Source organism: Eptatretus burgeri, chromosome 9 (genome assembly GCF_056783735.1).
Source record: "Eptatretus burgeri isolate ZD-2024b chromosome 9, Ebu_testis_v1, whole genome shotgun sequence".
Lineage (NCBI taxonomy): Eukaryota > Metazoa > Chordata > Myxini > Myxiniformes > Myxinidae > Eptatretus > Eptatretus burgeri.
The window spans coordinates 29,613,595-29,628,042 of NC_140969.1; the positions used below are offsets into that span (position 1 = coordinate 29,613,595).

At 44.7% G+C, this 14,448-nt stretch overlaps 1 protein-coding gene across 1 annotated transcript in view; it reads right to left on the bottom strand.

Moving 5' to 3' along the window:
* POLR2B (RNA polymerase II subunit B) overlaps nt 1-14,448 on the bottom strand; it is a 94,894-nt gene that overhangs the window by 57,663 nt on the left and 22,783 nt on the right. Inside the window, 6 exon segments of the mRNA XM_085894548.1 lie at nt 1,558-1,669; nt 3,327-3,466; nt 3,601-3,744; nt 6,646-6,832; nt 6,962-7,081; nt 7,970-8,166. Coding sequence (XP_085750674.1) covers nt 1,558-1,669; nt 3,327-3,466; nt 3,601-3,744; nt 6,646-6,832; nt 6,962-7,081; nt 7,970-8,166 — 900 coding nt within the window.

Genomic DNA, 14,448 nt, shown 5'->3' on the forward strand with positions numbered 1-14,448 from the left:
GTCTTATTCTTAGTTCCTCCTCTGTGAATATTTTCTGTTTGAGGATATTGTCACGTCGATGTCGAAACTTAAAAGCAAATGTCCGAATATATTTTATAATTCGTGATAGACTAAAAATAATAATAATAATAATAATAAAAAAACAACAACAACAACAACTTCAGATATTTCGTCACGTGCCTTCACGGAGCCAAGGAGAAAAAAAGAAAATGTGCCTTGACGGAGAAAATTAGTTTCGGGTATGCTAAACATTACCTCGACGTGTTTCTACTTATGAGTAACTTACAAGGAACTTGTGTCGACATGTGCCAACGATCGCATATCGTGCCTACAACTTATTCCCAGCGTAGCGGAACGTGTAAGCCATACGGCGAGTACGTCGTAAAATTTTCAGCATGCTTGAAATTCCACGACGTACTAAATGTACCACGAAATATGACAGCATACTTCATCGTTTTTCAGCGTGCTCTTAACGTATACACAACTTACCCATGCCGTATTCGACGTGTGCCAGCTTGGTTCGGCAAATTTTTCATAGGTCGGCATATGCTGGCTAAATCGTCAAGGTGTGACTGCGTGGTTGACACTTTCAATCTTCAGGCGGTTATGATTTAAATCGGCGTGCGGCAGGTTTTTAACAGGCTACGCCACGTGATCGTCGGCGATATGCCTAAGTTAGACTGTCGTTGGGCATAGGTTGTGAACGCCGACAACAGGTTAAGCATTCGTTGGTATAAGTAATCTATAAGACAACGAAACGTTCTGTGTATGTTACTAATATGTTATGAATATGACCAAAACTTTAAAAAAAAAACATCAAAATTTCAGCGTACGCCAACGTTTTACATACATTTTTATACGTTGCCATTGCTGGCTAAATCGTCAAGGTGTGACAGCGCCTTTACAAGTTAAAGTTGTAAACTTCAAATAAAATAGCTTTTGTTAGTACTTACCAGTTCATAATATATCCGTGTTTGTGTGTTTATATTGTTGCGGTTCTGCAAAACCGCATGCCTCTAAGGCAATGGCACCCAGCATACAGTGATCCCCAGGCAGTTATTTTGTTCGGCATCGAGTTATTGGCGTTCACGGTCGATTAGCGACCCGCCGCGTCACAAAGTTATTCGTGTGCAACGGCCTGCGATTCCGGAGAGTCTGGTGGGAACCCAAGGTAGCTTCCACCCTCGTGGTCTTCTCACCCACGACCCACAGCTCCGCAACTATATACGTGTGTGTGTGTGTGTGTGTGTGTGTGTGTGTGTGTGTGTGTGTGTGTGTGTGTGTGTGTGTGTGTGTGTGTGTGTGTGTGTGTGTGTGTGTGTGTGTGTGTGTGTGTGTGTGTGTGTGTGTGTGTTATTTCTGGCTTCCTTCTTGGGACTATGGTGCAGTAATTGGTCTTTATTTTGATTACAGAGCGTTGGTGCTGCCAAAGCAGTTTCTTGGCAAGGGTTATACTTGGTGGTTTGACATCATCTTCCCAGCAGTAATTCGGACAGGAATTTGTCATTTGTTAATGGTCGGGACGGCTCCCGACGGCTCGTCCGCCTACGACTGTACCTCAGACACAATGATGTCCATCTGCCTGCGAAGTTTCCTCAGCGTGCACATGAGCTGCTGTGGCTCCTTGTGGATCCCAACCCAACATCCATTCACAAATATCTTGGTAGCACTGCACAAAAAAAAAACACAGCACACATGATTGATTGATAGGCATTCCGATATTCCACTAATTAACACTTATCATTCATCAAATGAACAAAATGCATGTTTGTTGGTTAGTTTTTGTTGAACAATTTTGGAAAGATTTCAGGAGGAAAACTTTTTAATATGCTTTCATTGACAGAGTCTAACGAGATGGCACAGAGGAAGTGAACCCACCGCTGAGCTCTCTGGTCTATGTTCGACTCCCGGCCCGACTGTAAAACTGTCAGATCGGTAAGTTACAAAACCCGACTGTAAGTTACTCAAAAGTCGACCTTCATGGGGGCAGGGCCATGCCTCACAGTGTGTGCGTGTGCCATCCCACAGATGCACGTCAAGCTACGAACCTGTCTGCTCGTATTAGTTGATGAACATGACAAATCCCAAGGTGTCTTTCGACGAAGAGGGCAAGGTATCACAAACACCATGAACAAGTTCCAAATTCCTTCCCTGACTTACCATCATACACTTAGCAAGCATATCAAGTATGGCAAACACCCCCTCGATACAACACTAGGGTGACAACCGCCTGTGGAACACTTGGGTGACAACCGGGGAGAGGAGGGGGATTGGTCCCCGACTAGACAGCTCCGTGCAAGAGTCCTCCCTCTGACCGAGCCTGCCAGCCCTAGGCAAATTTTCAGAGTGATTATGGGTAATAAGTGCTGTCAAAACAAAAACAAAATGGCCACACTGACATAAGCATTTGTTGTTTACTGTTGGTATAATCAAGCGACAACATAATTGAGGGGCTCTGGATAGTTTAGAGGGATGCTCACTCACCTTTTAGCTGTCCACTCATGGTTTGAATCTCGATCCAGCTGTTAACTGTCATCCTGGTGTTTCACTTGGAGGGTGATACATCAATGTGTGTGCACCGTTCATCGGATGGATGTTAAGCCAGAGGACCCGTCTACTGCCACCACCAGTAGTTAGCAGACGACAAATGTTCAACAGCGTCTTTCGCAAAGTGTATGCGAGTTATTGCCTGCACCTCGAACAAATTACAAATTCCTGCGCAAAATATTTCGCCAACCCGCACATGGTAAGTATGAGGGTATGCCGACTTCCACGCGAGTTCAGGGAGGTCTTCATCTTGTGATGCATAGGAAAGCTCGTACGATGAAGACGATGAATGAAATTGAACGCGATAAGCAGATGCAATAGTTCACCCTTACAATAATCTCCTGAAATGTATCACGTGATCTCACAGAAATGTTGATGAGATTTTGAGAAATTTGTGCCAGGACAATCACTGCCTGAAAGATGAAGGATTTGGAGACTTTTTGTTTTTTTAGCACGCATCGTGATGCACCCAGGAGAAATGAGCGCGTCGTGAAACATTTCAAACTTATTGTAAAAAAAAAATATTCTTCCACCTCCTCACAAGCTCTTTCCATCACTCATCTCCTCTCGTCCCCAAGAGAAACCCGTTCTTTTTGTCTGTATATCTACCTTTTGTACAAGTATGCTGTTCTGCAAGTGAGTTCCTCTCTTTCTGCACATCCTGTACTATGGTATTCGCCCATTGTGCTGAGTTGTGTCCTTTATTTGAGGTTGGTAATTCAAGGGATCTCCCACATTGTGTGACACAAATCAATAAGTTCCCCACACAGACTCATTACCCAGCAATGGCTGAAGGAGAGATCTCCTCCAGGTTCTCCATGCTCCATTCCTCTAAGAACTCCAGTATCGGTGAAGGCTGAGATCCCACTGATATGTATGCCATCAATGCCAGGTTCTTCACGAGACCAACAGCATGACCCTGCATCCCAGCATGACGCAGACATTGAAATTGTGTACGACATGTTACATCATGTAGCATCACTGTATTGAGATTCATAAAGCTGTCGGTACATTATCATTATCGTTGTCATGATTATCGTGATAATTACATACCTCAGGTGTTTCTGCTGGACATATCATGCCCCACAAGGTGTTATGGAGCTGGCGAGGTTTCGCAAGCTTGCTGTCTCGCCCGCACGGAGAGTTGAGCCTTCGTAGGTGGGAAAGTGTCGACGCGTATGTGAGACGGTTTAACACCTGTGGTGACACATGGGCAGGATAGTTAGGTACCAAATTCCACAAATGGCTTGTCCTGCACTTGTGACTTCAAGAGACAAATTAACAGCTTTCCATGTTTTTTTTCTCATAACTCGGTGTCTCCTTGTTCATCACTCATTGCATGGCCATTGTTGATAATATTTACCTTCTGCCTGTGTCATTGTTCCATTTACCAAGGACAATGAAGACATTATGAGTAATTATACCGTGTGCGTGAAGACAAAAGTGGGGTAGAGCAATTGGTTCACTTTGTCTGTCTGTCTGCCGATCTGTCTGTTTACAGCCATCAGTTTATGAAAATCATTCCAAACAGGAAACTTACTGTTTTTAAGGATGTCATAAAGGACACAAACAACAGGCACAAATAACTAATGGAATGTGTTAGATGTTGTTGTTTCGTATGGAGCCTGTGGCTGCGAGTTACGTCATTTGCTTGAAGCGCAGCCATGTTGCTATGTCGTATCGACCGATCAAATTTTCCGCTCGCTCTCTCGGCGTTGAGAAATATCGAGATTCAGACAAAATGGCGGCTCGTAGGAAAGATAGATGGTGCTCGGAAACGCAATAAGCAAGAGTTTAAAAGACCCTTCCCATGTCCTTTTTTTTTCTTAAGACTGTGTATAAGGTGTTCTATGAACCCTCTAGTTATAATTGTTATTAGTCAACTGATGACTCAGACATCCAGAACTGTCTAGTTACCTCCAGCACCAAAGGTGAAGGAGGTCATGTTTTCACCCCTTCCTGTCTGTTGGGTGGTCGCTAGACCACCGTTATTCTCAGGTTTTCCGTCTGTCTGTATGTATGGAATGGACAGCTCTGGAGGCCAGAGGAGTCAACCGATTTTGATGAAACTTGACTGGTAGGTTCATACCAGGATCTAGTTGGATGCTTTTGAGCACCGTTGCTATGGATGCCACCGTTGCCTAGCAACGGGACTTTGAAATTTTTGAAAAAATCCAAAAAATATTTATATATCTATATATATATTTTTTTTTTTGAAAATCAAAAATTAGCTTCTGTGCTTTTATGCGCACTATAATCAACCTCTTTGTCAAAAATTCTCAGCCCGATCAGTCAAAAACTGTATGACTAGTATGCAATTACATAGCGACCACTCATGTTGCCTACTGGCTTGTCTGTTTGTCTGTATGCAGGAGATCTCAAAAAGTTGTGCATGGATCTGGATGAAAGTTTGTGGACAGCTTCGGTGTGACAAGGACGAACTGCTTAGATTTTGGTGAAGATCTGGATCTGGATCCGACTACTATAATTTTTTCTGTGATTCTTCACCATTGAGAGATCGCGCTGAACTAATATATAGCACGATATCTAAAAAAAAAGTTGTGGACTGATTCGGATGAAACTTGGTGGGCACGCTGGGTGTATGGCAAGGACGAATTGATTCGATTTTGATGAAGATCCGAATCCGGATCCAGATCCGAGATTTATTTAATTTTTAGTGATTCCTCACCATTGAGAGATGGGGCTATAAACGATATAGGGCTATTTATGGGGCCTGACATGTTCTATTGGATCAGACATTACATGGCGGAAGGGTGCGCTCTACAGAGTGCCCTTCTAGTTATAATTGTTATTAGTCAACTGATGACTTCAGACATCCAGAAGCAAGAAAAAGGCTATTTGGCCCATCCTGCCAGCACAGCATCCTTCCTCGCCACTTATGACATGATTATGGGGGAAAGGGTCGTGAAGTCTCCGTAGCTGGAGGAGCCTATTAAGTGAATATGGATGAGAAAGATACTCACAATATCTTGGTACATTTGCATCTTTTTCATCCAACTTTGTGAATGATCGTCATCTTTAACAAAAGCAGTCTCGTGATTCACCATGTAAACCGATAGAACAATCAAAAATACTTTTTTTTAATACACAGTGTCGAGGTTCGTGGAGGAGCGAGAACACAGAATGGATCAGAGCGTAACAGAACGAAGAGAACAGGAGAAAGAGATGGGGGTGGGTGTGTTGGAAACACACTAACAGCAGGTTGAGGGACAAAACAGAGGGAGACTGCGATATATATATATATATATATATATATATATATATATATATATATATATATATATATATATATATATATATATATATGGGACGTAGGGAAGAATGAGAGAAAGGGGAGGACACCGAGTGTGAACAGGAAGGATACAGCCGCAAACTCTCAATCACAGAAGTTGAAAGAAAAACTGGAAACCCAGAAAAAGGTGGGCTTGGGTCGAGTTAACGGGCGTAGAAAATATCATGCTTGTGGATAGCAGATGATCTGAAATGATGGTGAAGAAGTGAACTGTCTTGGTGCCCTGGAGGGGACAATGATATTGAAGAGACTGAGGAAGTTGATTTCAACGGTGGAAGAGGAAGGAATGAGAGGAGGTCATGATTGAATCTGGATAATGGGAGTTTCATCAGAAGGGGTCGCTAGCATAGTCTGTGCACACTACGGAAACCATGGGATGGAGAGTGGGGGTTGGGGACAGAGCACGGAAAGAGCAGAGGGTGCGAGACCAGAAAGGAGGCGGCAGAAGACAGAGAGACCACCAACCTGTTTACGATGTGAAAGTGAGAGGCCAAGAGACACAGTTTGATCGATTTTGAAGGCCTTGTTTTCCGTGGTGTCGAGCTGACCAATGTGCGAGGCCAGGGCTGCCAGCCCAGATGGAAGAGCATCAGGCTGTGGATGAAGGCCTTGTATGTAGATAACAGTATCCATGTTCCAAGGAAAGACTTTGCACAATCGAGGATGAGTAAAGACTTAGCAAGACAGAGGATGAGAACTTTCAAAAATAAACAAATACAGAACTGATATAAGTTAATATTTGGTATAAAGATGAGACAGTGATTGAAGGAAGTGCAGAACACAACCTGTGAAACACCAGCTCGAGCCTGATGGGCTTTCTTCTGGTCACCCCAGTTCCCCGTCGCGAGTGAGTACTTGAGGCCGTCTGTGATGATCCGTGTCTTGATTGCAAGCTCCAAACTGAAGTCACGGCCTTGGTCGATAAACTTCTGTGCGTAAAGACGTATTTCTTTGTGGAGGTTTCGAAATAACCTGCCAAACGAAATTTCACATCAGAAGGTAGCTGACGGTTCAAATTTTGAAGCATTTTCTTTCCCCCATCCTTTACTGGCTTCTTGCAAGAGCAAAGAAGTGAGTTATGCATTTAGACTGAGGACATACCCACGGAAAAGAAAGGCCAACAATGGTCCCGCCAAGTCCAAGCGCTTGTTACCATAGTGGTCACGATCATCCGGCTCCCGCCGACCTAATGTTGCCAACAGCAGCCGATGAACCATGTACCTTGGGAAGAGCAGGAATAGGGAAAGAAGGAAAATCGGGATTTGTAAAGTAGCAAAATCAGGATAGACCCCAAGTTATCATTAAAGGGAAAGTGCATGTGATGTAAATATTTAAGCTGCTTCTGTTTGATAGTTATACCAAATAACCATGTACTTCATTCCACTGTTTCATCACATGTGAATAACCATCATAAAGCTGGACGAATCACAGGTTTGAATGCCATCCATCCATCCATCCATCCATTGGGACCATACACTGTACAGAGTGTTGGTGGTGCTTAAGTAGTCTCCTTGGCTATTGGACACAATCCTGGACGGGTCGTCACTCCGACACAGTATACCAGCAAGCTGGCACTCATTTTGCCGACCTCGGAAGGATGACAGGCAGAGTCAACCCCACCTGGTATTAATTCAACAGCCGAGTGGGATTTGACCTCAGGATCCTAGGATCCCAAGCTCACCACTCCAACCGTTAGGCCAACAACAGGCAAGTTTGAATGTCATGCTTTGTGCGAATAGGGATGTCAGTGTCATAATGTTATTGTCCTTCCTGGGGTGCTTTGCGAGCTCCTCTGCTATCCCTAACCTTTGTCAATGGGAAATAAAAAAATTAACTTTTTCAGTGTTTGACAAAAATCACGAAATTATTGAACTCCAACTGTGTGGTGCAGCATGTACTGGAGAAAACTATAACTGACTGTCCTGTTGGAAGTGGGGTGTGTTACCTATTTAACATTGATCTCAGGCTCATAGTGGAGTTTCAACACAAATCACAAGGACATATTTAGGAGACAACGGACACATCAACAGTACGTGGGACATTAACCAGGGATGCCAGTATCTTGCGTTATATGCTGGGTAGGAAATGCAAAACCCACGTGATCCTTACCCAAGGAAATAGGCCTTCTTTGTTTCACAAAAATCACTGATGCCAACATGGGGCAACACCTCCTTCTGCAGAATCTCACGAGCATACTTTATGCGCTGCTCTCGAGTTACTCCAGGTCTTGCACCACGTGCTCCGATGAAGTTGAGAGCAACGTTTTGTTCTTGAATGACAAATGCCTCATCCAGAGATGGTTTCAGCTGATGGGTAAACGCATGAGGCCATCATCACATGCAATGTATCAATGAACTGTGTGTCCAATTGTGCACATGATTAAAATCACGCAGGAAGCTCAAGGCCCAATGTCATTTATTTCATTCAAAACAATCCATTCTATGGACATATTATAATGTATATATATATATATATATATATATATATATATATATATATATATATATATATATATATATATATATATATATATATATATATATACACATAGTGCCTATAGAAAGTCTACACCCCTCCACACCCCCCTTTCAAATTTTTCACCTTTTGTTGCCTTGTAGCCTGGAATTAAATGACATTAAATCAGACTTTTTCCACCTTTATTTACATATCATAACCCACAACTTCCAAGTGAAAAACAAATTCAACTAATTTCAGAAAATTAATTAAAAATACAAAACTGGAATATCTTGCTTGGATAAGTGTACAACGCCCTTATAATAGCAATTGTGGATAAGCTCATGTGTAACCAATCACCTTCAAAATCACACACCAAGATAATTGGCCTCCACCTGTGTTAAATTGTAGTGATTCTGATTATTTCAGAATACAATCAGCTGTTCCTGTAGGTTTCTTCTGCTGAGTTGTGAATTTCACAGCAAAAACTCAACCATGAGCACCAAAGAGCTTTTAAAAAACCTCCGGGATGAAGTTGCGGAAAGGCACAGATCAGGGAATGGTTATAAAAATATTTCAAAAGGCTTTGAATATCCCTTGGAACACAGTCAAGACAATCATTAAGAAGTGGAAGGCGTATGGTACCACCAAGACCCTGCCTATACTAGATCAGGACGTCCCTCCGAACTGGATGAACCAAGCAAGGAGAAGACTGATCAGAGAATCCAACAAGAGGCCAATGTCAACTGTGAAAGAGCTACCTGCCTTTATGGCAAAGACTGGTCACTGTGTGCATCTGACAACAATATCCCAAGCACTCCACAAAACTGGCCTCGATGGTATGGGGTCAAGAGGGAAGCCATTACTCAAAAAAGCCCACCTTGAGTCCCGTTTGCGGAATGCAAAAAACACTCCGGAGATTCTGAAACCATGTGGCAAAACATTTTCTGGTGTGACGAAACCAAGCCATATTGCATTGTCCTTACTCGGGTGGGTTTCATTTTCGTGCTTCACGGTGTCACGGTTAGATCTCTCCAGTACTCGACCATGATGTGATATTAATCCAGCAACATCGTGAGGATAACTAGTACAGTATAATGATAAATAATATTTACATATTACGCTTGTAGTTTTTTTTTTGTCTGCCAATTTCAAGAAATTCCAAATGATGTCAATTTCTTTCTAGTGTGTTTTTACTGCAACATATATTACAAGCACTGTGCATTAGTAGATTATGGACATTTCAGAATGTACAGGTCGCTGATAAGGGGATCCCAGTATCGTGAGCTTAGTGGTCACATATCTTGAAAAATATTGTGCAGGAATATTGTTTTACCGTATTAGCAAAATAAAACTGACAATATTAAAAATTGCTGATAAATAATAGTGGTAATTGAGTAAAATGGTCACTCTTTCAGTGTGCAGTGTTCTTACATCAAACAAAACGGTCATAATCACTTCTCACAGAAGGTCAGGTCAGGTATGGGAGCATGCGCAGGAGCAGCGCGTCACTGCGTCCACTTTTCGTGGTACTCCATGGGCCTCAGTCTGGCCATCGCCCAGGCAGATTCCAGGCCCATCCCCATCTCCTTGAGATGCTGATCAACCTGCTGCAACCATGAGGCACGTGGTCAGCCCATTGGTCTCCTCCACTCATGAGACTCCCTCACCGAGAGAATCTGGTGAGCAGGATCAGTGTCAGGAAAACAAGCCACATGTGCATACAACCACAGCTGACGCTCACGGACTATGCAGGTAACAAATCTCATTTGAGACTCTCTCAGCAACTGATCGTTTGAAACAAAGTCGGACCAGCGATAGCCAAGGATTCTGCGAAGAGACCTGGTCCCAAAGGTATCAAGTTTCCGTCTCAGATCCCTGGTCAGAGTCCAAGTCTCACATCCGTAGAGCAAGACTGGAAGCACCAAGGATCTGAAGACTCGGACTTTCATCCTCCCGCACAGGTACCGGCAGCGCCACACCCCATGATCCAGTGAATCCATGACTCCGCAGGCCTGACCCAGACATCTGTTGACCGCTGGCTCACAGCCAGCAGAGACATGAATATCACTGCCAAGATAAGTGAATCTCTCCGTGACCTCAAAACCCTCGCCATCACAGGTACAGACAGAATAGCAGCATCCAAGTGGTCATGGAAAGCCTGCTTCTTAGTTTTGACCCAGGAAACCCTTAATTGCAGTAAATCCGACTCCTCATTCAACACCTCGAGGGCCCCCAAAGGATATCTCGAGTCTCCGCAAAGATGACTGCATCATTTGCGAAATCATGGTCGGAGATCCTGACATTCCCAAACGATGCACCGCAACTTGATCTCTCCGACATCCTCCCGAGAATCCAGTCCATACAAGTGCTGAAAAGTGTAGGGGCCAGTACACACCCCTGATGAACTTCAGTAACAACTGGAAATAAGTCAGAGATGGTACCACCACACTTCACAGCACTCTCAGTACCAGAGTAGAGTTCAGACATCAGATTGATCAGTTTTGATGGCACCCCACGAAGACCAAGAATCCTCCAGAGGACATCCTGATTCACTAAATCAAATGCTATACAGCGATCAACATCGGCTACAAGCAGCCCCTGCCGAAACTCTCATCTGCACTCGGTGACGACCAGAAGAGCAAGGATACGGTCAATCGTTGACCTCTTTGGTGTAAAGCCTGACTGCTCTGGACGCTGGTGTTCAAGCAGATGGTGGCGAACCCTATCAAGAATTACCCAAGCAAAGACCTTGCCTGGCACTGAGAGCAGCGTCACCCCTCGGTAGTTGTTGCAGTCTTGGCGATCACCCTTCCCTTTCCAGAGAGGAACAACAAGGCCCCTCTTCCAGTCAGTTGGGATGATGCCTGTGTTCCAGGCAGAGCACAGAACTGCATGCAACGACACGAGTGCAGCATTTCCACCAGCCTTGAGAAGTTCAACATGGACGCCAAAGATCCCTGGAGCTTTACCCCATTTCAACGAGTTCACCGCAACCTTTGTTTCCACAAAAAAAGGTGGACCACAGTTGATTGGAGCATCAGCAACAGGGATTGCAACACCCTGACATCCATCTTGACAGCTGGTCGATCAGCTTGGTACAACCGCTCAAAGTAACCAGCCCAGCGGGCCTTCACTTCGGCCTCCTCTGTCAAGAGTTCGCCACCCTCTGCTCGAACTGCAGTACACCGCGGGATGGGCTTAGGGGAACGCAATGCGCGAATTCCCCTGTAAGCAGGATGAGAATCACTTGACCACAGGTGATGCTCTACCCCCTCACAGATTCCTTACACATAGGCCTTCTTGTCCACCCTCAGTGCACGTTCAGTTTTACACCTCAGCATCCTGAACAGCTCAGCTCTGCCATTCAGCCTGGCCCTGCAACTCTGTTCTATGGTATCCAGTGTCCCTTGAGAGACAAAATTCTTCTTCGCCCAATGGTGAGTTCCAAGACATCTACCGGCAATATTAAGGACGCTGGTCTTGAAGGCACTCCACAATGCTTCAGGATCCCCCAAAGCAGCCAGACTCCCCAAATCTCCACTCAGCCTGTTCAAAAACTCCTCAGCTACCCTCTCATCCTTGAGCTTGCCAACATCCAGCCTCAGCTAGTATGATACCATTCTCCTGGATTTATCCTACAACTTCAGAGTTGCTACAAGTCTGTGGTCAGTATTGAGGAACTGTGCACTCCGGTAGACCCTGCCGTTCTGGATCATCCTCCAGTGACGATCAACAAGCACGTAGTCAATCTCCTTTGCCACACCGCCAGCATTGGAATACCAAGTCCAGCGATGAGCTTGTGGGCGCTGAAACCATGAACCAGCCACCCTCAGTCCATGACTTCTTGCAAAGTCAAGGAACTTAGTGCTATTCTGGTTCATAGTTCCTGACCCATGGGGACTAACACATGTCTCATAACCATCCCTATCAGTTCCAGTTGATGCATTGAAATCCCCCAAGACTAGAAGTGTATCTCGTCTGGGGCACTGATCAACCACAGACTCGAGCGTGGCGTAGAATGCATCCTTCACGGTGAGATCACTCGCCTCAGTCAGAGCAAATACAGAGACTAGGGAAACGACACTCAAGGAGTGACAAATCCTTAGTCTCAAAATATGCTCATTGACCGGTGTTAGCTCAATTATCATTGGAGTCAGGTTATTGTACACAGCTACAGCAACTCCTTGGGTATGGTAACCATCAGAGCAACCAGACCAATAGTAGGTGTAACCACCCACCATTATCTCGCCGCAATCCGGTCTCCGAACCTCAGAGAGTGCTGCAATACCGGTGTCTAAACGCTTGAGCTCAGACGATAACAGAGATAGGTGATCGTCCTCTATTAAGGATAGGACATTCCAGGCACCCACCCAAAGGGACTGCCTCAGGTTAACCCAAGAAGACCGCCTTCTGGTGGACGACACCTCAGCACCACTCCGACACACATTACCGCAATCTGACCTGGGAAGGTTACCCCATGGTTTTCCTCCTATCATCAAAGATTGGGGGTCCCGAAGGCTTTGCCCCAATCCTGTCATCCGGTGAGTTGCCCTGCAAAGGGCAGGTGCACAGGAGGTACTCCCACGGAGTGGGTTTTAAATGTCCTGTTGATGACGCACATGCATGATGGGCTGAATGGCCTCCACCTGTGTCTCATTTCCTTGTAACGAAAGCCAGAAAGGAATAAAGAAAACTTAAGAGCAAATTGTCATTCTCTGCAGTTCTCACTGGACTGGCAGGATAGTCCAGACTTGAAGCATGCACACTCACCTTTGAGCTGTTTAACCGAGGTTTGAATCCCGAGACAGCTATAAACCGTTATCCTGGTGTTTCATGTGCATGTGATTGAGGAATCATGTGTGTTCCATCCCCCAGATGGATGTTAAGCTAGGTGTCCCATCTTGTAGCATTAGTTGTTAACATCTAAAAAAAAAAAACTTCAACGTTTTTGGAGAGTATTTCACCAAATGAAGACTTTGTCACAATCCATCAGAAACTATTGTCACTGCTTTCCATTTGAGCAATTGCCTGGCTCATGTCAAACTAGATGTCTCCTTCCATGGTCATTCGGTCCAGAATGAGCCACACCCCAAATATCTTGGAATCATTCTGGATCGCAGCCTGGCATATGGGGAACATCTTAAAAGGGTTTGTGAGAAAAGGAGAACGAGAGTGAACCTCATCCGTAAGCTTGCTGGCATTAGCTGGGGAGCTTGCACGCCCAGACTCCGTTCGCACTTCTACTTTCGCTCTCGTGTATCCCACTGCAGAGTACTGTGCACCTGACTGGGCTGCGAGCAGTCACATGAAGCACCTTGATACCATCCTGAACTCTGCAATGAGAATGGTATCAAGTACACTGAAGTCAACCCCTCTCCCGTGACTGACTAACATCGCACCACAGACATTCACAGGCAAGCACGAACATCCTGAGGGTACTTTCAGATACAATCCAATGCTGACCTACCAATACATGAAGGGCTAGTAAATCCTCAAAGACGTCGACCGAAGTCACTCACAGAAGCCTTTCTGGATTAGGGGGTTACAATCCTAAGTGGCCAATACTAATGATAAGGAGTTGGGGCGGCAACAACGGGAAAATGCATCAGTTCGAAATGGTCAGCGAATGTAAGATCCCATGATGAAGCCCCCAGGTTTTGACCTACAGATGCCAGTGGAGTGGTCTTAACTGACTTCGAACTCGACACGCAAGGATCGCTCATCATGTGTATCAGTGGAAACAAACTGATGGCCCAGTGTATACCTTTGGCCATCAAGATCAGACAGTCTGACGTGTCGTACAGGGCTGTGTGCAGAGGAGATTCAGTGGGTCCTTTGCAGAACTGCACAGGGTCACTGATGCTGAAATCAAATGGCTCCCATTACTAGATCTTCAATTATAATAGTCTACAGGATCATACAAAAGCTATCACCGGCAACCTGAATAAATTCCAAGTCCCTGGTCCCTCGGCCGAGTATCCGTTTCCGGAGTGGTGAACCCTCTGGGATTAAAACCCCAACCAAGAAACTGCTTCGGCAGAACTGACACTCTGTATAGAGCATGGTGAATAATAAAAATAATAATAATAATAATAATAATAATAATAATAATAGTAACACTTCTAACCAGA